The sequence below is a fragment of the Herpailurus yagouaroundi genome, unplaced genomic scaffold (assembly GCF_014898765.1).
Source record: "Herpailurus yagouaroundi ecotype Mexico unplaced genomic scaffold, PumYag 67793, whole genome shotgun sequence".
NCBI classification, from domain to species: Eukaryota; Metazoa; Chordata; class Mammalia; order Carnivora; family Felidae; genus Herpailurus; species Herpailurus yagouaroundi.
In genome coordinates, this window is record NW_024420586.1 from 19575219 (window position 1) to 19596898 (window position 21680).

Below are 21680 nucleotides of genomic sequence, written 5' to 3' on the forward strand. Positions count from 1 at the left end.
CAAAAGAGAAGGAATTATCAAAAAGTATTAATTTTCCACAACTGAAAGAAATGAGTCTTCAAATTGAAAGGCCCACGGAGTGGCCCATAAAGTGAATAAAAGAGCATCCACACCAAATTATGTATCACGATATTTGAGAACCCCAGAGATAAAGTCTAAAAAGCAGGTAGAGTAAAATGGTAAAAAAAAAAAAAAAAAAAAAAAAAAAAGTGACAAAAGATAAACAACTTTAGAACAATGAAATAGTGCCTTTAGAGCTCTGAGGGCAAACTATCTCCAACCTAGAATTCTATCTTATTATCTAAATTATGTCTACATAAACAATCAATCAAGTCAAAGGGCACAATAAAGACATTTCCATACATGTTATGTTCATAGTTTCCTACTGCTATTGTAAAAAACTATTATGAACTTCGTGGCTTAAAAGAACAGATTTTTTTTTTCTCTTACAGTTCTGGAGGTTGGTAGTCTAAAATCAAGGTGTTGGCTGCATTCTGTCTGGAGGCATCGAGGAGAATCTGATTCCTTGCTTCTTCCAGCTTCTAGAGGCCACCCATATTCCTTGACTCACAGACCCTTTCCCCATCTTCAAAGGTATCACTCCAACCTCTGGTTATTTCTGTTGTCATGTCCCCATCTATGGACTCTGAGCCTCCTGCCTCCCTCTTATAAAGACCCTTATTTACATGGGGCTTACCTGGATAATCTCCCCACCTCAAAATCCTTAACTCAATGACATTTGTAAAGACCTTTTTACCATGTGAGGCAATATATTCACACATTCCAAGAACTAGGATATAGGCATCTTATTTAGCATGTTATACACACTCTCCAAGGTTACTTCCCATTCAACCTTTCTCCAGAAGCTACTGGAAGATATGCTCTACCACAATCAGACAATAAACTGATGTTAGCATAAAGTTAGGACGAGATGACCTCAAAATCCAGGCAAAGCCATGAAAAGAGGTCCAGAATTCAATCAGGTATCTTTTTTTTTTTTTTTTAGCAACAAGGGTGTTGTGGATAGAAAAATATGAAAACATCGCACTATTTTATCAAGTTCAAAGAGCCTAGGTTGAAAACTATAGTAAGAGACCCTTGACAAGTACTGCAGCAGTGAGGATGGAGACTGGAGACCTTTGTGAGTGGAAAGAAGGAATTCGTATAAATTGAATCCAAGGAACTGAACAAGAAAACCACTTCCCTCGTTGTTACAGCCACTAACACAGCAGATACAAATGGGGCTCAGTGTCTCACGGTGTCACAAGCAAGAATCCATCATGCAACTTCACCCAGGTGATATAGCAGCCCCAAACACTGCGTGACATAATTGCTTCCTTGGTGGATAAATATCTTTTAACTTTGTATTTAGAAATTACAGAAACGGAAACAGGAAAAAAAAAAAAAAAGGCTGCTGAGCCTGGAAGGGCAGGACACCTTCACAAGGGAAGGAATATTTGAACAGTGCTTTGAGGTAAGTGAAGCACAGGTACACACGAGTGCTGGGTGAGGACAGGTGGACTGCGGAGGGCTGGCTAACAGACCAGCTTCTGCTAAGACACAAAAAGCTGCGCATGTAAGGTACCGTGAATAGCTTTCTGTTGGGCTGGCAACAAAGTGGGGGTGGAGGATGGATGGCAAGAAAACCAAAAGGAGAGGGCAACAATGTAACACAGAAGTGAGGTGCTTTTGGAGTAACACAACTTAGGTAGGAACCTCTGCTGGGCCCTCACTAGCTATGCAAATTTCAAAAACTTAAAGCCTCCATTAAGTCATTTGTAAAATGTGAGAATGATAGTGCCTACCTCATGGGTTTGCTTTGAGAATTAAATGAAAATAATTTGGGGATTGCCCAGTCTGGAAGAGGCAGAAAGCAACAAAGAGTAAAATTACCCCAAAGTAACATTTCTCCAAAGCCTAATCACATAACCTGTCTTCCATTCCCTCTGTGATTTTTAAACCTGAGCTTTTCCCTCCTCCCGACCCCACCACTTACTTTTCTTTGGTTCCAAGACTGAGAAACTCAGTTCCTCTAGGTCATCAGTTTCTTTTTAAGGTTTTTAAAAAATATTTATTTGAGAGAGAGAGAGAGAGAGAGAGAGAAGCAGAAAGAGGGAGACAGAGGATCCAAAGCGGGCTCTGTGCTGACAGCAGAGAGCCGGATGTAGGGCTCAAACTCATGAACCGTGAGATCGTGACCCGAGCCGAAGTCGGGCACTTAACCAACTGAGGCACCCAGGGACCCCTAGATCATCACTTTCTAACAGAACTTTTTGTAGTGATGTAAATGTTCTCAGCCTGCACCATCCACTCTGTAGCCATTAGTGACATGTAGCTGTTGTGCATTTGAAATGGGGCTGGTGCAACTAAGGAGCATAATTTTTTTTTAGTTTATTTATTTTTGAGAGAGACAGAGAGAGTACAAGTGGGGGAGGGACAGAGAGAGAGAGAGGTCGAGAGAAAGAATCCCAAATAGGCTCCTTGCTGTCAGCACAGAGCCAACGCGGGGCTCCAACCCACAAACTGTGAGATCGTGACCTGAGCCAAAACCAAAAGTTGGACGCTTACCCGACTGAGCCACCCAGGCGCCCCTAAGGAGCAGAATTTTTAAAAAGAATATCTTCATTGAGATATATAATTCACATACCATTAAGTTCACACTTTCAAAGTATACAATCCAGTGGGTTTTTTTGGTATATTCACAAACAGGTGTCTTGATCAATAAGCACTTCTAATTCCAGAACTTTTAAATAATCTCAGAAAGCAAGCCCATACCCTTTTTAGCAGTTACGCACCAGCCTCCTCCTCCTCCTCCAGCCCCTGGCAAATACTAATCTAGTTTCTGTCTCAATAGATTTGCCTATTCTGGACATTTCATATAGATGGAATCACACAATATGTGGTCTTTCGTGTCTGGCTTCTTAGCGTGATGTTTTTGAGAGTCATCCTCGTGGAAGCAGGTACCAATACCTCATTTCTTTTATGGCTGAATAATATTCCACTGTGCACAACTATCCCATGTTGTTTATCCATTCATCAGAAAATGGTCATTTGGGTTGTTTCCACCTTTTGGCTACTATGAACACTGATGTAGAAGTTTTTGTGTGAACAAATGTTTTCAGTTCTCTTGGGTATATATCTAGGAGTAGAATTGCTGGGTTCATTGGAAACTGTAACTTTTTGAGGAACAGGCAAGAATGTTTTACAGTGGTTGCACCACTTCCCACCAGCAATGTATACAGAGATCCAATTTCTCCACATCCTTGCTAACACTTATTATTATCTGTCTTTTTAATTGGAGCCACACATCCTAGTGTGTGTGAGGTGGTATCTCACTGTGGTTTTGATTTGCACGTCCCTAATGACTAATGATGCTGACAACCTTTTCAAATGTTTGTTGGCCATTTGTAGATCTTTAAGAAAATAGTCCATGGATTTTAAACTTTATTTAATTTTAGTTAACTTTAAATAACCACACTGGCTAACGTCTTTGACAGGTGGCAGGATTTAGCAGCTGGTCCCTTTATTCAAGGTCAGGCAGGACTGGATAGATGGCTGAAGGTCAATGCCAGCTTCTTGACTCACTGCAGATAGAATCAGGAGTGTGGCAGCAAGGAGAGAGGAAGGGGAAACTTGTGCCAACACCTGAAAGGAGGAGGTACTTGGCACAAAGCCTGGCACTGAGGAAGCTCTCAAAACTTAACCGTTGATGATAAAAGCAACTTGTGTTTATGAGCACTTGTAAAGTGCTAGGAACCGTGCTTTATACCCACTGTCTCATTTAATCCTTATAACAATGCCATTAGGTAGATGCTACTGTCTCCATTTTACAAATGAGGGAGCAGTTTTAGATCAGGTAAGCAAGTTTTAGTAATTTTACTCACTATAAAATTCTCCATTCCATTTCAACCTTAGAAACTTCTTTTCTTTATGTAGTTTAATTATAGCAATGATCTTATACATCTCAACGAGGGAAGCTAAGTATTATTTAGGATTCCACCATTATGCTCAGCATCTATGTACAATTCTATATGTACTAACCTACCTCAAAGGGACAGTATGAGAATTAGATGGGTTTTTTTGTTTTTTGTTTTCTTGAGAGAGAGAGAGAGAGAGAGAGAGAGAGAGAGAGAGAGAGAGAGAGACTGATTCTCAAGTAGGCTCCACGCACAGTGTGGCGCTTGATGTGGGGCTCAATTCCACAGACCCCAGGATCATGACCTGAGCCAAAATCAAGAGTCGGACACTCAACCGACTGAGCCACCCAAGCGCCCCTAGATGGTTTTGAAGCAGCAAAATATTAGCACTAAATGAAAATATGAACTCCTCACTGTGCATTATGGGCTAGATTTTCTCTTTTCCAATGTATTCAGTTACTTCCTCCTCTTCTTTGAGTTGGTTCAACAACTATATATATATAAAACATCGACTATGTGTCAGGTGCTGTCCTGGGTGTACAGATACAGCAATGAGTATGACAGCCATGAATCTTGACCTAATGAAGCTTAAAATATATATTAAAGAAATACATGATTTTAAAAATACACAAGCTCCAATAAGTTTATGTCACACGAAGGCCTTGTTACAGTGTCTATTTCATAATGAACCTCATCCCAGTAGCATAAATACCCTTAAATGACACTCCCTGCCTACTAAGAAATTCAGAGTCTGGACATCATAGCCTTTAAAATGGCTCAAAATCCACGCATTTGGCAGAAGTTGTCTACACGAGTTGCTTCTCGGGAAATAGCACCCAGCTCCCAAGCACGGCCAGCTGCCAAGGAACAAGGGATTAATTACCTCCAGCTCCACAGGGCTATCCCAGACTCCGGTGCATAAGAGGGGAGGACAACACAGCATGAGTCACCAGAGTATTTCTCTTGCCCAAAGGGTGGCGTGATCTCCCAAGCTTTCATCACCACCCACCTCTGACCCCCATTTCAGGTAGATAAAACAGAAATGATGAGGTTGTTCAGATGATTCGTGTGGGTGGCTATTGTGCTGACTGGGACAATAAGGCTGCAGAGCACTGTTCTCTTTTAAAGAGTTCACATTTTATTCTTTGCTATAAATAACAATTTCATTTTTGAAACACTGCATGGCCACACTATATTGTACAAAACAGTAAAGCTCAAATTCTCCTGTAAATGGGTTGCTTTTGGCAATGGACCTAAGTAGCCACACTGATGGCTGGCCTTTGCCTGACCCTCTCTCATTGTACCTCACCCCTGAGATGAGTAAGCAGGGCAAGACGTATGAATTAAGTTGAGTGGGAAAGCCTAAATGAGAGGTCTAACTCAATCATTTCCAGTTTCAAGCTATCTCCTGTGTCTCACCCAGCATCTCTGGCCAAAGTACTCAACCCAAATTTACTAAAAGAAGTCATGGACCAAACAAACTCACTAGTAATATAGCTCAGTATCATTTGGCCAAGTCATGTTCCTTAACTTAAAACAACCATGGAATCACAGATACAAAAACAATACCTTTGCCTGCTCTTGCTACTAGAACTAATGGAGACTGTGAGAAGGCTTTTCAAAAGCAATTATACTTCCTTCAGTGGTGTGGGCAGACAGAAAGACTCCAAGCATATCAGTAAGAACAAAATTAAAATTCAATTCTTGTATTTCATAGGACACTGACGACCAATCAACTTAAAGGCAGAGAGCAAGTACAAATGAATATGATATTCCAACTAAGGATAGAAACAGTCATCTTTGGTTATGGGAAGGCTAACGAAAACTTGTCCCATAAACATTCTAAGATTACCCACAATATTTGGTACTTCTGTGCTCACCAACATCTTTGTGAAGTACAAGTGACTATAGTACTCCAGGTCAAGGATAAAAATTTTCCAGGGAAGATGGCACTATTTCAATGGCTTAAAGTACACCAAATGGCTCCCATGAATTCCTAAACTCAGTAGTGACAACATGGGCTTTCTCTTGAGGATGTAAAAAGGTAGTAAGAACTGGGCAAAATGAAAACTATAAAAGCTAATTAAGTTAGGTTACACTAGAGTACAGGAAAACCAAGAACATATCAGTGCAGAATCAATGAGGGAATGTCACAGAATTGTTAAACAGGCTACCACAATTAACAAACATAGAAAGAAAGGACACAGTTGCATATTATTTTCATTCACAAGTCTGTAGTCCTTGACTTATAGTTTGACACCAGAGAGAACAGGTTTGCAGAAATAAGAGGGTCAGGTGTAAAAGAAAAAAAAAAAGGTGTTTACCTATTGATTTCAGCTATTTGTAGTTCAGTAAAATGGGCAAGAAAACAGTACCAAGGCTTCAACTCAAGCAAGATCAGCAAACTTTTTGTGTAAAGGACCAGAAAGTAAATATTTTCGGCTTTACAGGCCATGTGGTCTCTGCTGCAACTACTCACCTCTGCCCTTGTAGTGTGAAAACGGCTACAGGTGACATTTAAATGAATGGGCATGGCTGCATTCCAAAAAAACTTTATTTATAAAAACAGACAGTGGGTCAATTTGGCCCATGGGCCATCGTTTACGAAACCCTGATCTAAAGTTCCAGATCAGTGATTCTCTAACATTAGCGTACCTCAGAATCCCTTCCAGGGTTGTTAAAACAGACATTGCTGAGCTCTACCCCCAGAGCCTCATATCTGTAGGGTGGGGATGGGGCCTGAGAATCTGCATTTCTAACAAGTTCCTAGATGATACTGCTGCTAGTGGTCAGAATGAGGTCCACACTTTGAGAGCCACTGCTCTAGACCTTACTACTAAACAAGGAGTTCAATATTTTAAGTAGCTGCCACAGTTCCCATCTGATTGTCCACAGGCAATTGTTACTTACAGTAAGTTCCAAACTTCAAAGTTCAAATAAATTAAATAGTTGAAAGAGAATCAAGGGGAAACACACTAGTCAGGATTTTTTTTTTCGGTGTAAACGTTGTCCCACCAGTAAAATACACATAATTCATTCTGAAATCTCTTTATTCAACATTTTCATGTAACATGTTCTAAGTCCTATAAAGAGTGAGAAGTATTAGGCTCTAGAAATCAAGGAAGAAAATATAACAAGTATTAAAGACAAAGGTAGATGATTCTTGCAAAAATCAAAGAAAATTCAACACAACCCATTTCTAATTAGAAGTTCTTCATCTCAGTAAAATTAAAGTAAGAATATATGCAAGGCAGCTTAAGAGTTTTGAAGAATTGTGTTATGTTCATAAGAATCTAATGAGATAATACAGCCTTTATTATCCTTTCTTAAAAAATATTCACGTATTTATTTTGAGAGGGAGAGTGACAGATCGAGCAGGTGCGGGGCAGAGAGAGCAGGAGAGAGAGATTCCCAAGCAGGCTCCATGCTGTCAGCATGGAGCCCAACCTGGGGTTCGATCTCATGAATCATGAGATCATGCCCTGAGCTGAAATCAAGAGGATGCTTGATCGACTGAGCCACCCATGTGCCCCCTTTACTATCCTTCTTTTACAAGATCAAGAAACTGAAGAAAACAAAGTGGTAATCTGTCACCACTATTTTAAAAAATTCTTAAAATACTATTTTTCTTGGTAAGTTTTAAGCCACATTTATCAAATCCAATTTATACATATCTTTTCAGGACTTTGTCTATGAATGTGTGTTCATGGGGAAAAATATTATTCCAATATGTTCAAGTCCATATTCACGTTCATGGGCTTAATTCTGAAGCCACTTCTGCAAGTCTAACCAAGAAGCCTGAACTTGAATGAGATGGCAATTGAAAGCACACTCGACCTTAAAAATAAATAAATAAATAAAATAAAGCACACTCAACCTTTAGTGCAAGTGGGTCATAGATTATGGAAGTACAGTGATCCCTTCCAGCAGTACAGCAGAAACACTCAGCAATGGGAGAAATACTATTAATGGAGATAATCCAAAAAGTAGAGCAGCAAGCCTAGCATCTCCCTCTCCAGATACCCGGGCTCTTTATGCAATGATGATAATGAAAATGTATTCATTTGAATAGATATTTACACAAATCAGTTTCACATCCATTATAAGAGCGAAATGTTTAGAAAAAAGAAGGAAGGAAAGAAAGAAGCATAACCCACAATGCATATGGTCAGTAGAGGGGTTTTTTTCATCCCTATTAGCATGCTTTTAAAAGTATGATATACGTTGATCATAATGTGAGATAATTACGTTCTCACTCGAACCTGTGATCTGAATACTCCAGTAACAATTTTTTTTAATTTATATGAAACATAATTAAAGAAAGCCCTCGGTGAAAACGCCTTCTTGTTTATTTTACAAGCATCTAATTATTTTACAAGTGGCTAAATTAAAGAAAAACATATTTATCAAAAGGATCATTTCAAATTCAATGCCATGTATTACTGCTGGGACAAACACCCAGTTAAGATGATACTAAACCTAAGAAGACCAGTAATTATTCTATCTAAATAAAAGCAGACCATCCTGTTTTTGAGATAATGGCTCGGATGGAAGTCAGCAAAAACTTCAAACCTAAATAAAGCAATATAAGTAATACTGTCCATGGATTATAATAGGAAAAGGTGCCTTCTACTGTCCTCTGAAGCCAACCAAGAGAAGTATTTTAATTGAAGGAAGTGGTCTAAACAGTTTCCAATGTGGTCATTCTTCTGCCTGACAATGTAATGTGACCTAGTGCATGAAGTGCTGCTCTGTAAATGTAGGTAATTTAGTCAGCGCTCAATTGTATCAGAGACTCCACCTTTAGGATCTTTCTACCTCATTTTACTCGCTGCTAAAATGTGGACACTGCTGCCATCATAAAATTTCGGGAAGTTACATAAAAGAACACTATAATATTCATTAGTCCTACATATGGCTGTTTACTAAACATATATGCTGGGATTTTCCTTATCTCGGTTCTGAAATTTCAAATTATGAACAATTAATTCACGTGTCAAATGCCCAAATGCAAAGACAAAAGCTGTGATACAAAATTTCCTCTTTTACCATAATCTTTGGAGCTTTCCACAACACTGCAAAATTATAATCTAGAACAGTCTTGCAAACAAATTATGAAAAGTTCTAAGCTCAAAGAACACTATCTTTCCTAACTACATAAGAGGCAATGACAGGTTTTTTTTAAACCACAAAGCACATTAAATGTATGTACTCTAGTGTATGTCTACTACCACAATATATATTGAATAAAATGGATTTCAAACACAAAATAGAACTTGAAGTTTTGTTTACATCACACACACACACACACACACAAATCCCAAACAATGACTCTATCAGGGGTTCTTCGTGAAGTCATAAAATATACATTGATGGTACATCACTACTCTCTAATTAGGAATGGAGATTTAGCTAGTGATCTTCCCTCTAACTTTATTAAACTAGTATTTTAAGTAACCTTTCATTTCTGAAAAATTCTAGTACATTCTCAGCTCTATTTTCATCCAGTCTGTAGGCAATAAGCAAGAATGAAGGAAATAATTTTTTTCAGGAACTCCACATTTATATTGCCTCCGGTCAGACAATCTTAAAATAATTTTGATGGGTTTCTTCCCTTTAACCTAGGATTAAAAAAAGAATCCAGAAGCACTAAAAAAAATAGTAATAAAAATAAATTTAAAACCCACAAAAAAGTAAATGTATAGCATTTCCCCATTTAATAGTGAAAATGGTTCAGCAAAGCAGCCTCAATATCTTTCCATTTTTCAGAAACAACCTACTTATTATGGGGCTACTACTGAGACCACTGAAATAATATCCCAACCTTGAGGATAAATAATAATAGGAACTGGACAAGAAGCTCCAGTTTCATTTTTAATCTACAAGAGGATCAGCCCAAGAGCTAAACCTAACCACCTATGTTTGTAAATAAAGGTTTATTGGAACACAGCCACACTCATTTGTTTTCATATGACTGTCTTCATGCTACAATGGTAGAGCTGAATAGCTGTGACAGATGCTGTATGGCTCACAAAACCTAAAATATTTACTATCTGGTAGTTTACAGATAGTTTGCCAACTCTTGGCCTACAATATCTAAAATTGATGAAAATTAGTATACATAGGTCTATGAGATAAAAGGTTAACCAATAACACATAAAATTTACTTTTATTTATGTTACAGTGTATTGAACAGACTCTATGGGCAAACTCTGATGGTACTCACCTGATTAAAAAGCATTCTAACACTCATACACTGCTGTTGGGAATGCAAAATACTGCGGCTGCTTTGGAAAATAGTCTGGCAGTTCCTCAAAATGTTAAACACAGAGTTACCATTTGACCTAGCAATTCCACTCCTACATATATACCCAAGAGAAATAAAAATATATGTCCACACAAAAACTTGTACATCAGTGTCCACAGCAGGATTATTTATGATAGCCAAAGGGGGAAAACCACCCAAATGGCCCATCAGCTGATGTATGGATCAATACAATGTGGTATATCCACATAATGGAATATTAACGGGCCTTAAAAATGAAGTACTGATGTATCTACAATATGGATGAACTTTGAAAACACTATGCTTAGACCAAGAAGCAGTCACAAAAGACCACATACAGTAGGATTCCATTTATATGAAATGTCCAGAACAGGCACTTCTATAGAGATAGAAGGTAGATTGGTTGTTACCTAGGGCTAGGGATGGATGGGGTTGAAAGCTAACATATACAGGGTTTCTTTTTTTGGTGATGAAAATGGCTGAAAGTTTCTTGTGGTGATGGTTGCACAACTCTGTGAATATACTAAAACGCATTGAATTGTACACTTTAAATTGGTAAATTGTATGGTATGTGAATTATATCTCAATAAAGCTGTTACCAAAAAATGCATTATATTAATCTGCTGAAACATCTAAAATCAGAATGTTAGTCTTTTTTTCTTTTATTTAAAAAAATGCTTATTTATTTATTTTGAGAAGGAGAGAGAGCATGTGCGCACATGTGGGAGAGAGAGAGAGGGAGACAGAGAATCCCAAGCAGGCTCCATGCTGTCAGCGCAGAGTGCAATGTGGGGCTCAATCCAGGTAAAGTTACTGATCTCCCTCTTCCTCAGTTTCCTCATCTGTAAAAGGAGAGAGGGTGATTGCCTCAAAGGGAAGGGTTGTGGCCAAGGTTAAATTAGAAAAACATCAAGAATTTAACACCAGGTCCAGCATATAATGAACACTCAAGCCATAGAATTTGAGACCAAAAAAAAAAAAAAAAAGTGTGTGTGTGGGGGGGGAATTCCTAAAGTTGTCCCTAAAAACTCTAACCAAATGCTTACTGTTTGAATTTCTTATAATACAGGTTACCTGTGTCACTCAACTAAAATAGTAACTGTGAACCCAAAACTGCTCTTAAAAAATAAGGTTATTTTGGGGCGCCTGGGTGGCGCAGTCGGTTAAGCGTCCGACTTCAGCCAGGTCATGATCTCGCGGTCCGTGAGTTCAAGCCCCGCGTCGGGCTCTGGGCTGATGGCTCGGAGCCTGGAGCCTGTTTCCGATTCTGTGTCTCCCTCTCTCTCTGCCCCTCCCCCGTTCATGCTCTGTCTCTCTATGTCCCAAAAATAAATAAAAAATGTAAAAAAAAAAATAATAAGGTTATTTTAAAAAATAGGATAAACCTTTTTCTAAGTTTCGTAAGATTTAATTTTCTCTACCTGTATTCCTCTACTCCTTGTGCTAAATGAGGAAATGGGCATAAAAAGATGACATGAGTTACCCAAGAAGACTAATAAATCATTCAAGCCTTACCTCTGCTTGTAATGGTGTCTCCAACTTTTACTACTAGATGGTCCCAGTTTCTGGATTGCTCACTTAACGCTCACTCCTTCAATAACTGAGTACTTACTATGTGTCAGTTACCAAGTTATGCTGAGGATACTAGGTGAATAGTCAGATGCAGCCCTGCCTTTAACAGGACTTCATGTCGAGTTATATTACACTTGAACTATTTATCAACTTCTCCCATTGACAGAACTCCTTGAGGCCAGAGAACTCAAGTACTTGATGAACAATGGGGCACCTGGCTGGCTCAATGAGTGGGGCATACAACTCTTGATCCAGGGTCATGAGTTTGAGCCCCACATTGAGGGTAGAGTTTACTTTAAAAAAATTAGAAATATTTTTTAAAATTATAATGGCAATTAAAATAACAATACCTACCCTTTAGTCATTTTACCCAGATCATGTTATTTACTCCTCACTAATCCTGCAAGGCATATACTATCACCCTCATTTTACAGATAAAGAACTGAGAGTCAGAGAGGTTAACTAACTTGGCCAGGGCCACACAGCTAGAAATGAATGTATAAATGAACAAATGAATAAACTGTTAGCACCACTAACAATTTTATACACGTGATAGGAAAGAATGTTCATTTCACCATATTATTTATGTAATTGAGCCTGTGTTTAGCACTGAGAAAGTGCACATTTGGAAATTGTTGAAACTTATCTACATAGCTGCCAAAAGTAATTTGAGTATCTCAGAGACATTCTAGAAATAAAAAATACTTATGCTGCACTTTACAATCACTAATCCATGCAAATAGCTTGTGAAGTGGCTATCATTCTTTCTATAAATAAGGAGAAAATGGCCACACTGTGCCCAAAGGCTACCAGATCATATCTTAGGGGGCTGTCTCACAAAGCTACAAAACAATGTTGATCCATATGTTTGGGGGAAAGTACATACCAAGGGTAAGCAAAAAGGCTGAAAATCTATGATGTTTCCTAAAAACACAAATTAGATTCCGTAAAATAGCAGTGGTATGATGGTAATCTGCACATCTTAGCAGGGTTAGAGATCTCATAATTGAATTAATAACATCAAGAGTATCTTAATACAACATTAGAATCTGCATATAGCTAGGCAGTAATACTTCCATCCTAGATTTAAATACACCAAGATACTCTAAACTCAGGGTTAAAATTAAAAGCCTGAAATACAGACTCAACATAGTATAGTTTGGATATTATTAAACTACACAGAGAACACAATCATCATTCCAAACTGTAAATGATTCAAATATTCAAAACAGTGGCAACAAAGCAAAAAAAAAAAGTGTATTAAAAGAAATAAAAAAGACTGGAATGCTACAATGAAATAATGTGCATTTTCATAGAAAAAAATGGGCTTAAGTACAATAAAGGAATCATTTCTTACTGCGAATGGATGTGGACAACTAAAAGAAAAGCCAATGAACAAATGTAGTTGGGGAGGGGCGGGGGGAGGGATGTGAAAGAAGAGGAGACTACTACACTCATTCAATGGGGACCCAAAACCTTGAGACAAGGAAGGATACATGCAGTTCCTGTGGGGAAGGGATTTAAGAAAATAAGAATGGTTTGACTACTGTTAAGAACTTAAAGTAAATTTAAAGTATCTAAAATTTACCATATCATTTCATTAAAGGCTTCCATTTAATTGACAGTTATGCACCAAGCAGAGGAATGAAAAGTACCTAATCTTAGGAAAACCAAATGGTTTTACCTTAAAGCCAGCCATTAAAATCTGCAACACACAATTATAACGCAAAAGAAACCTGTTCCTTCTTCTTTTTACCCTAAATACACTGGCGTAGAGATAGATTCACAGAGAAATAGTATATTACCAACATGCACAGAAATGAGGCCAGACCTTGCTTTCCAGTTACACCATGAATTGATATTGAACATTATATTCATTTTGATAAATGCTTTAAATCGTGTTATAAACAAGCCTTCTTTTTAATCTTCCACCACAGTGTTGGCATTTTACATTATTGATCCTCCCCACTTTAAAACTTCTGTGATGTCCAGCTATCCTGACTCTTGTAGCTCTGTGAGTTTTAGAGCAACCCACAGCTCCCTAGTTCAGTTACCTGTGAAGAACTCATTCACTCAGTTTTACTTCCCACACCTTCACATTCCAGACCTCTCAACCAAACTCCAGGCCAGCATTTCCAGCAATGTCTACTTAGAAATGGCTTGCACTCAACTCAAAGCTACAGTACCAATCCATACCATGGAATACGGGGCAGCAGTTTAAGGGGAGACAGAGTTCGACAGAGACATAGATCGATACGGAAAGGTCAGCAGAGACAGTATTTTTCTATGGAAAATTAGTATTTCAGCATAGTGTGCAAATATGATCCCATTCAGGTTTTTTTTAAGTTTATTTATTTATTTTGAGAGAGAGTGAGAGCAAGAGAGAGCAGGGGAGGGGCAGAGAGAGAAGGAGAGAGAGAATCCTAAGGAGGCCCCGCACCAATGCACGGCTTGAACTCACAAACTGTGAAATCATGATCTGAGCTGAAACCAAAGAGTCGCAAGATTAACTGACTGAGCCACCCAGGTGCCCCATCCGATTCAGTTTTTTAAACAAAACCTTCCAGAAAGATGTACAAGAACTGGACAATGGTTACCTCTGGAGAATGGGGCTATGGATGGTGGGAGAGTAGATGGAGAGAGGCTTATTTACCTTTGTACAGTCTATATTTTAAAATTAATTTTATAATTTATTTTATAAGACTACTTTATAAAGAGAAAGTAATAGAAAATTATTACATCTCAACATTGCAAATACATATTAACTTCCATTAAGTCAAACTGGCTTCGTACACTAAATCCTCCTGGTATAGAAAGACAGAGAGATTCTCCCTGTATTGACTTGGGGCTCTATGACCAATCATACCATAATATCATAATGGCCATCATGGTAATTACATTTTACTCAGTTGAAAGAGCAGATACCAAGACACTCGGTGGCCCCCGGAGAGAAAGAAAAGAGAGCAGGTCCTAGCACCTTGAACCCTGTAGCATGAATTCAGAGCCATAGGTGGTGGTTTTAGAATCTGCACTGTCAGTTGCAACTAAAACATAAAACCAAAAATGCCCAAGCTGCACACCCCCTTGGCTTGTTGGCCGGGGTCAGGTACCTGCTGTGCAGCGGTAACTCAGTCACTTGACTAGACACTGACAACCCAGCAGCTGCGGTTCAGTATATGTTTTTCAGAGTCGGTGAGAACTGATCTCAGGATTTTTAGCACAGGATAGAGGAATAACCACCCCGTGGTAACCACCCCACCCTCACTCCCAACAAACACCTATCTCTGAAACCTCATTACTTCTGGTGTGGCAAGTCAGAGGAGGACATAACCAACTATTCTGGTTGTTGGCGCAAGGCAATTGAAAGGAAAAACTTGGAAGAGTAAAAGGGGTACAGGAAGTTCCAAAAAAAATTATATTTTGGATGGATGGGCAAGATTCTGTATTTCCATTTCTAAAGAATGTGTACACTTATCAGTTTGGTGACAAACACCAATATTGCGTTAAAGAGAAAGACAAAAAGTAAAAATAGATAAAACAATGAATGGCAGTATGGAACCTCTAATAAAGAGATAAGAAATATAACTAGAAAGTTGAACGATTAAAATTTTCCATAAATAGGAGTGCCTGGGTGACTCCGTCGGTTGAGCATCCAACTCTTGATTTTGGCTCACGTCACGATCTCAGGGTTTGTGAGTTTGAACCCCGCATTAGGCTCTGTGCTGACAGTGTGGAGCCTGCTTGGGATTCTCTGTCTTCCCTTTCTCTCCACCCCTCCCTCCCTCCCTCTCTCTCTAAAAATAAATAAACTTTAAAAAATAAAATAAATGTTTAAAATCTGCCATAAATAAAGTCTGAAAATGAAGGCCTGGGCCTTCCTTGAAAGAAACCCAATGCAGCATTTTTCACAACTGGAATCAGCAGCAGAATGCCACATGAAATGAATGGACTTTAGAACCAGTTGGAATTGCATGTGATCTGGGGCAAGTTACCCCTCTCTGAATCTGTGTTTTCTGTAAAACAGGTATAATCAGAGGAGATAATATATGTAAAATGCCTAACATTAGAAGAAATAAATGTCAATACCCCCCATGAAGTAAGCATGAGGGGTATAAAAAATTTTTTTTGTTTTTACTTTGAAACAAGCTTATGTCAAAGTTCTTTTAAACGGTGCTTCTGGCAAATTTAAAATGTGAAAACATTTGCAAAAATGCAGTAACTCAAGAACAATCTCAGAAAGTAAGGCATACTTGCTTCTTTTATTTATTGGTCAGAGCTGCAACTGGAGATGGTAAAAGAATTTTCAATTTAAAAGAAATATCCAGGAACACAATTTAAGGGCACATTAGAGAGACAGTTTGTCCGGTGAAACCGTTGCAGATCCAAGGTGAAAATGGAGGGAGGAGTGAGCTGTGCATGTCAAGGACACAGAAGCATGTCAGAGTCGTGGAAGGTAAGGGAGACACAGGAAGTATTTATACAGACAATGTGCAAGTGACACTTCAGAAACTCCAAGTCCTAAGACAGTCTGTAAAAAGTGGACATGAGGAGACTCTGAGAAAGTTGTTCACACACAGAAAAGCCAATGAGTAGCTCAGTTCCCTCTAAAATGGTCCCAGAAGCAAACTCCATCATCAGAAATCAACACTGCTTACCTACTCCCAAAAAGGTCTGCCATGTGCAGGAAATCACCACCGTGTTTAACAGGTTTTTCTTCTATGGAACTCCGGTTAAACCCCCTTGGCTTGACTCTTTCTGGGCCACCAGCAGGCTAGCTGGCGACTGTGTTTCTTATACCTCATGTGATTGTCACTGGGATCAACCCCTTCTTTCATGAAACATCTACTCATTTCTGGAAAATTCCTGGTTTCTTCAGGCTCACACTTTCCCAAACATTAAAAACTAATTTGCCTATAATGACTAGATAAAATTTCCCAGAAAGAGGCTCCAACATATTGTAATGTTCCCCTTTGTGGGTACTGGAAACCATTATCAGTGGGCCAATCAATATATGCGAAAGCCATAGTAATTAGTAAAAATAGTAAAGCTGAGTTTTTCTTCGTGTTAAATTATATACCTTACAAATTATTAACCCAGCATTTACATAAAGGCTGCATTTAACTCAATTCTCTGGTAAACAGTGTTACTGGGATGTCAAGTATGGAATTTAAACTATATAAGCAACATAACCATACTCTTTTAATAGAGTATATGTGCAAACACAATCTGTACTAAACTGATAAATCTCTTAATATTAAATTAAGTCACTCTAGTGGACAGCCATCATCAACTGCTATTGAAGCAATCCCCATTCCGGGTTGTTCCAAACATCAGTCACTGTGTTAGCATTAAACAGATGAGCATCATAAATCAATGCGAATCTTAAAAGACCCAAGAAATCAAAGCCAAACACAGGCTGAAACAAAATTCTTACACAACAAGGCTCAGAAACACAGCATAGAGAAGATAAAACTCATATTTGGGTCTCTTGGCTTCAATACCTCCCCAAAAAACATTCTACTTTTCAAAAACTGTAAGCCTCTGAAAAGCCAGTCCCAAAATATTACATACATAACCTAAGTTTTAAACCAATGACTCAATCGTAACTGCATATCAGAATCACTTAGAGAGCTCCCAAAAAATACCAATGTCCAGCACCCACCCCGAGATTCTGATTTTATTGCTCTGACACAGGGCCCTGGCATTGATCTTTTTTAAAAGCTCCCCTGGTGATTCTAATATACAGCCAGGTGGAGATCCACTGCTTTAAACGAATACAGCCTTTTGGGACAATAATTGCTCTGAGGTTGATAAACATGCTTTTTGCCTTTTAATGAGATTTTATTAAAACTACTCAACTCATTCCACAGTCAATGAGCAACTGTTACATTGCAGGCACTGTGTTAAGTAATGGAGAAAGATATATATGTTACCTGCCCTCAAGAAGTTCCTTGTTAACAAGGTAGAGAGACTCATAAATAAGAAACTGTAATTAAATATGATAAGTGTTCTCAAGGTACAAGCAAATTCAGCATGCTTCACAAACTTCCATGTAATCCCTGAGCAGGGGGTCACACCGCATCATTTCAATTTTAGTATGTGTCCTACCGAAGCAGGAAAGTCAGAAGTTACAGGTTACTAAGAACCCTAAAAATGAGGGTAAATATTCACCCTCCACAAGGTGAAAACGGTGTGCATTTTGCTATTCTCTTTCACAGAAACTGCTGTACCATGAAGGTAGGTATTTCTGTGTTTTAATCTGGATGAATCTTCTTAAAATTTCCTTCACGGAATATTACCGATTGTACACTTATCTCTAAAACTCTACATTTGCAAAAGATGCAGTGAATAATCATGACATAAAAATTAGCCAACTTCCTGCATCTGCGTAAAAACCTTTCTTTTCCACTAATTGCTATATCTTACTAAGACAAGAAGTTTTGGGGCTATGATAAGGTCCCATCATTGGTGATGCGATTTGTTTTAGTCACTTGAAAGATGTTACACAGGAAAATGTTATGGAAACAATAGGCATTCGAAGGAGCTTTTGTAAGACTTTCAAAAACAAGAAACACAAGGGGAAAGAGTTTAATTTTTTAAAAAACGATATGCCATCCTCCCAATATTCATAATGAATCAGGCACATGATTCCCTCCAAGACAGTGGATGAGTGAGTGAGTGGATAAGAAGTGAGGTAGGGGAGTGAGTGGGTGCTCAATTGATCTTGAAAATTGAAATCCATTTTAAAGTATCTCGATGGAAATTTAAACCTATTAAGACCTAAGGTCAAAAACAATTCGTGATACTAATTTGGGATAAAAGAAAATCACAATTCTAGAGAACCTGGATAGAAATCAACAAAAAGGCTTCCACTACAAGTGAACAGCTTCAAGACCTTTCTGTGTAAATCTGGAGTTGAACAAATTCTAAGTTAAAATGTATGCTGTCAAGGTCCCTGCAAGAAAATCTCAAGTGAATTTCAATTTCCAGATCAATATATGCTGAGACAATTTACCGGAGAAACCTTCAACCTTTACACAGGGTGAGGAACATTATCATTACAATCTTTACCATGAAGGCTACCTTGAATTCATTATTTCACGAAATGGCATATTATAAATGGCACTGACCAAGTCCGATTTTGTAGGCTATGAATGAGATTTCACGTTCACAATCGTTAAGGTAGCCACAGCGTGCCTATCACCTCAGAATTAGCTTGCTCTCCCTCCTTATGCAGTTCTGAAGCAACAGAAAAGATGAATTTAGTTCTACCAGAGGTGTTTCCTGAAAACATTCTATCAGTTATAAGCCAACAGAATACTGATTGTGCTAATGTGATGCTGACCACTTCTTTTTGATACCTAAAGAGATCACATCATCAGTCTTCCAGACCTTAAGGAATCAGAACTGGTTACTAACATTGATCCAATGACGGTTACATTCCGTCATCACAATATAATTAACATTTTAATTTCACATATTCCAATTATGACTTTGCTGGCTCATTTAAAGCAAATGTAACTAAGACACAACAAATATCACTCACCCACACAGTCGTTTGGGAGCTTTTGGGAAACACCTAATTTACCTCACCTGGGTGCTAAGAATGAAGCAACCAAGGAGATTTTTTTTTTTTTAACGTATTTGTCTCTATGGAACTGTGCTATCCACATACGCCTATGGAGCACCTGAAATGTAGCTAGTCCAACTGAGAAACTGAATTTTGAATTTTATTTAATTTTAATTAATTACAATTTAAATTTAGAAAGAGATACGATTAGGTTATTAGAAAACTTTTAGATATGTTTGAGAAAACTTGGGTGTGTGAATCTACTTTTGCAAATGCAAATGTCATGAAATCTAATACAGATCAAGCATTTCCAATGAAAATTTAGCTTAGTGTCAGAGCTGAGATGTGTTGTTAGTGTAAAACACACACTGGATTCCAAAGACTGAGCACAAAAGAAAGAAAGGATGTAAAATATCTCATAAATAATTTCTACACTGAATACGTGTTGAAGTGCTAACAGTTTTGGGTCTACTGGCTTAAATAAAATATTTTATTAAAACCGACTGCACCTATTTGCTTTTAATTTTTTTAATGCGGCTATTGCAAAATTTACATATGTAAAATTTTTGTCTATAAAATTACATATGTGCCTTCCATTATATATCTTTTGGACAGCGCTGCTCTCGAGCACTTCCACAAACACTTTACCAGGGCGCATTTGGATATCCTTCTTCTAGTAGACAGGCTGGTCATGTAACAATAGGGGCAAGGAGTAACATGTCCTTGTACCAATTGGGTCTGAAGAAAGTGTGTAGCCAGCTCTACCCGTAATTTCACCATGTGAGGCAACACTGTAATACCTCAACATAGAAGAAAAAAAAATGAGTTATCAGCACTTAAATTGAAATCCAGTACTGCAGACAATTTAAAAGGGATACAGTAAACTGCTCTAAGGTCTTGGTTTCATTTCCCAACTGCGGACCTTAAAATAGACAATAAAGCACCGCTTCCAAAAAGAGGTAAAATATTTCAACGGTAGCTACCCAGAAATCCTTCATAAAGGAGCAAAAATTGCTCTTAAATCTGATCTCAACTTCTAAAGGCACAGAATACACGCTGAACTAGGAAATCAACTTCAGATCGCCAGCCTTTGCCTCACAAACAAATTAGCAGGATTGTGCACTTGGAATACTGTTTGACAAGAATGAAAAGGAAACTATTCAAAACAGATTTAAGGAATGGACAATTAGATGAGGAACTGCAGATTTAATTCTCAATCAGCACTGTGATTAATCTGATTCCCTGCTTTTCCCTAGTGTAATTATACAACACTGATGAAAGGATGAGCATTTGGACTGTCAGTTCTATATTCTAGACCAGCCCGGTGACTCAAAGCAGACGGCTCTGCCACACGAACCACCACCATCCCAACAACAGTCGAGGGAAGCCTCGAACACTGATTTAACAGTCATTGCATAACGAGGCATTAAAAATTCGGATACCCCCAACTCTTTCCACGCTGGCCTACACCGGGTAAGGAATTTGCTGAAACTGAACGCACCCCGTCTGAAAATGACCCCGTCCAATCCGGGCATGGGGTGAACACAAAGACATCTATCTAATATCCTGCACAATAGACACACACCCCACAATTAAAAACCCTGGACGTTCTCTCTCTATCGGTCCATGCAAGCAGAGGAAATGCAAGCTGCTCTTTTCCTTAATGGTCTGTGGTACACGCAAGGTAACAATAACCCCAACTGTTCCCAGGAAGCAACTATAAAATCGGGGCTGCCACGTCCCTGTGCAACCGTCAGATAAAATGCAGACAGCGGATTTCGGCCGGCCGCACGCCTCGTGGGGTGGCCGACCTCGGCTCGGTGACTTCCACGGCTGGCTGAGAACCCCCGGGACCCCCGCCCGGCAGGAGGTCCAGGTACACGTCTATAAATACGCCCGGGTGAGGAGGACGAGGGAGGCGGAGGGGAGGAGGGCAGGGGGCAGGCCCGGAGCGGGTGCCGGTGCGGGAGGACCCGGGCATCACTGAAATGCATTTTTCCACACTCCCGCTCCCTCGCGTAGCGACTCACTTGCCGATCACCTCGCACAGCTCGTACACATCCTCGAACAGCACGTCGTCGTCGGCCATGGTCCGGAGGGGACAGCGGCCGCAGCGTGGAGGGCTCCGAAAACGGGGGTGGGGGCGCCAAAGAGCTCAGTGCCCGGCCCCTGGCTCTCCTCCCCTCAGGACCCGCGAGCCCTCGGTGCTGAGGACGCTCGAGTGGGGCTGCGAGGCCCGGAGACTGCGGCGCCTTCCTCTGCGGGCGACCACCCCGGCGCGGGCGGCGGGGCCGGGGCGCGGGAGCGAGGGCGGCGCCGGGCCCGGGCCGCCCTC

General features: G+C 39.3%; 1 protein-coding gene across 15 annotated transcripts in view; it reads right to left on the bottom strand.

The window, feature by feature from the left end:
- CASK (calcium/calmodulin dependent serine protein kinase) overlaps positions 1-21645 on the bottom strand; it is a 355071-nt gene extending 333426 nt beyond the window's left edge. For 5 of the 15 annotated variants that reach the window (XM_040468986.1, XM_040468995.1, XM_040468992.1 and 2 more), the window contains exon 1: positions 21376-21644. In XM_040468986.1, the coding sequence (XP_040324920.1) occupies positions 21376-21434 (59 nt within the window). In that variant the 5' untranslated portion in view covers positions 21435-21644. Of the gene's footprint in view, positions 1-21375 lie in introns of all 15 variants that reach the window. The other 10 variants (XM_040468996.1, XM_040468993.1, XM_040468990.1 and 7 more) reach the window with 4 other exon arrangements.
- Between the last annotated feature and the right edge of the window lie 35 nt (positions 21646-21680).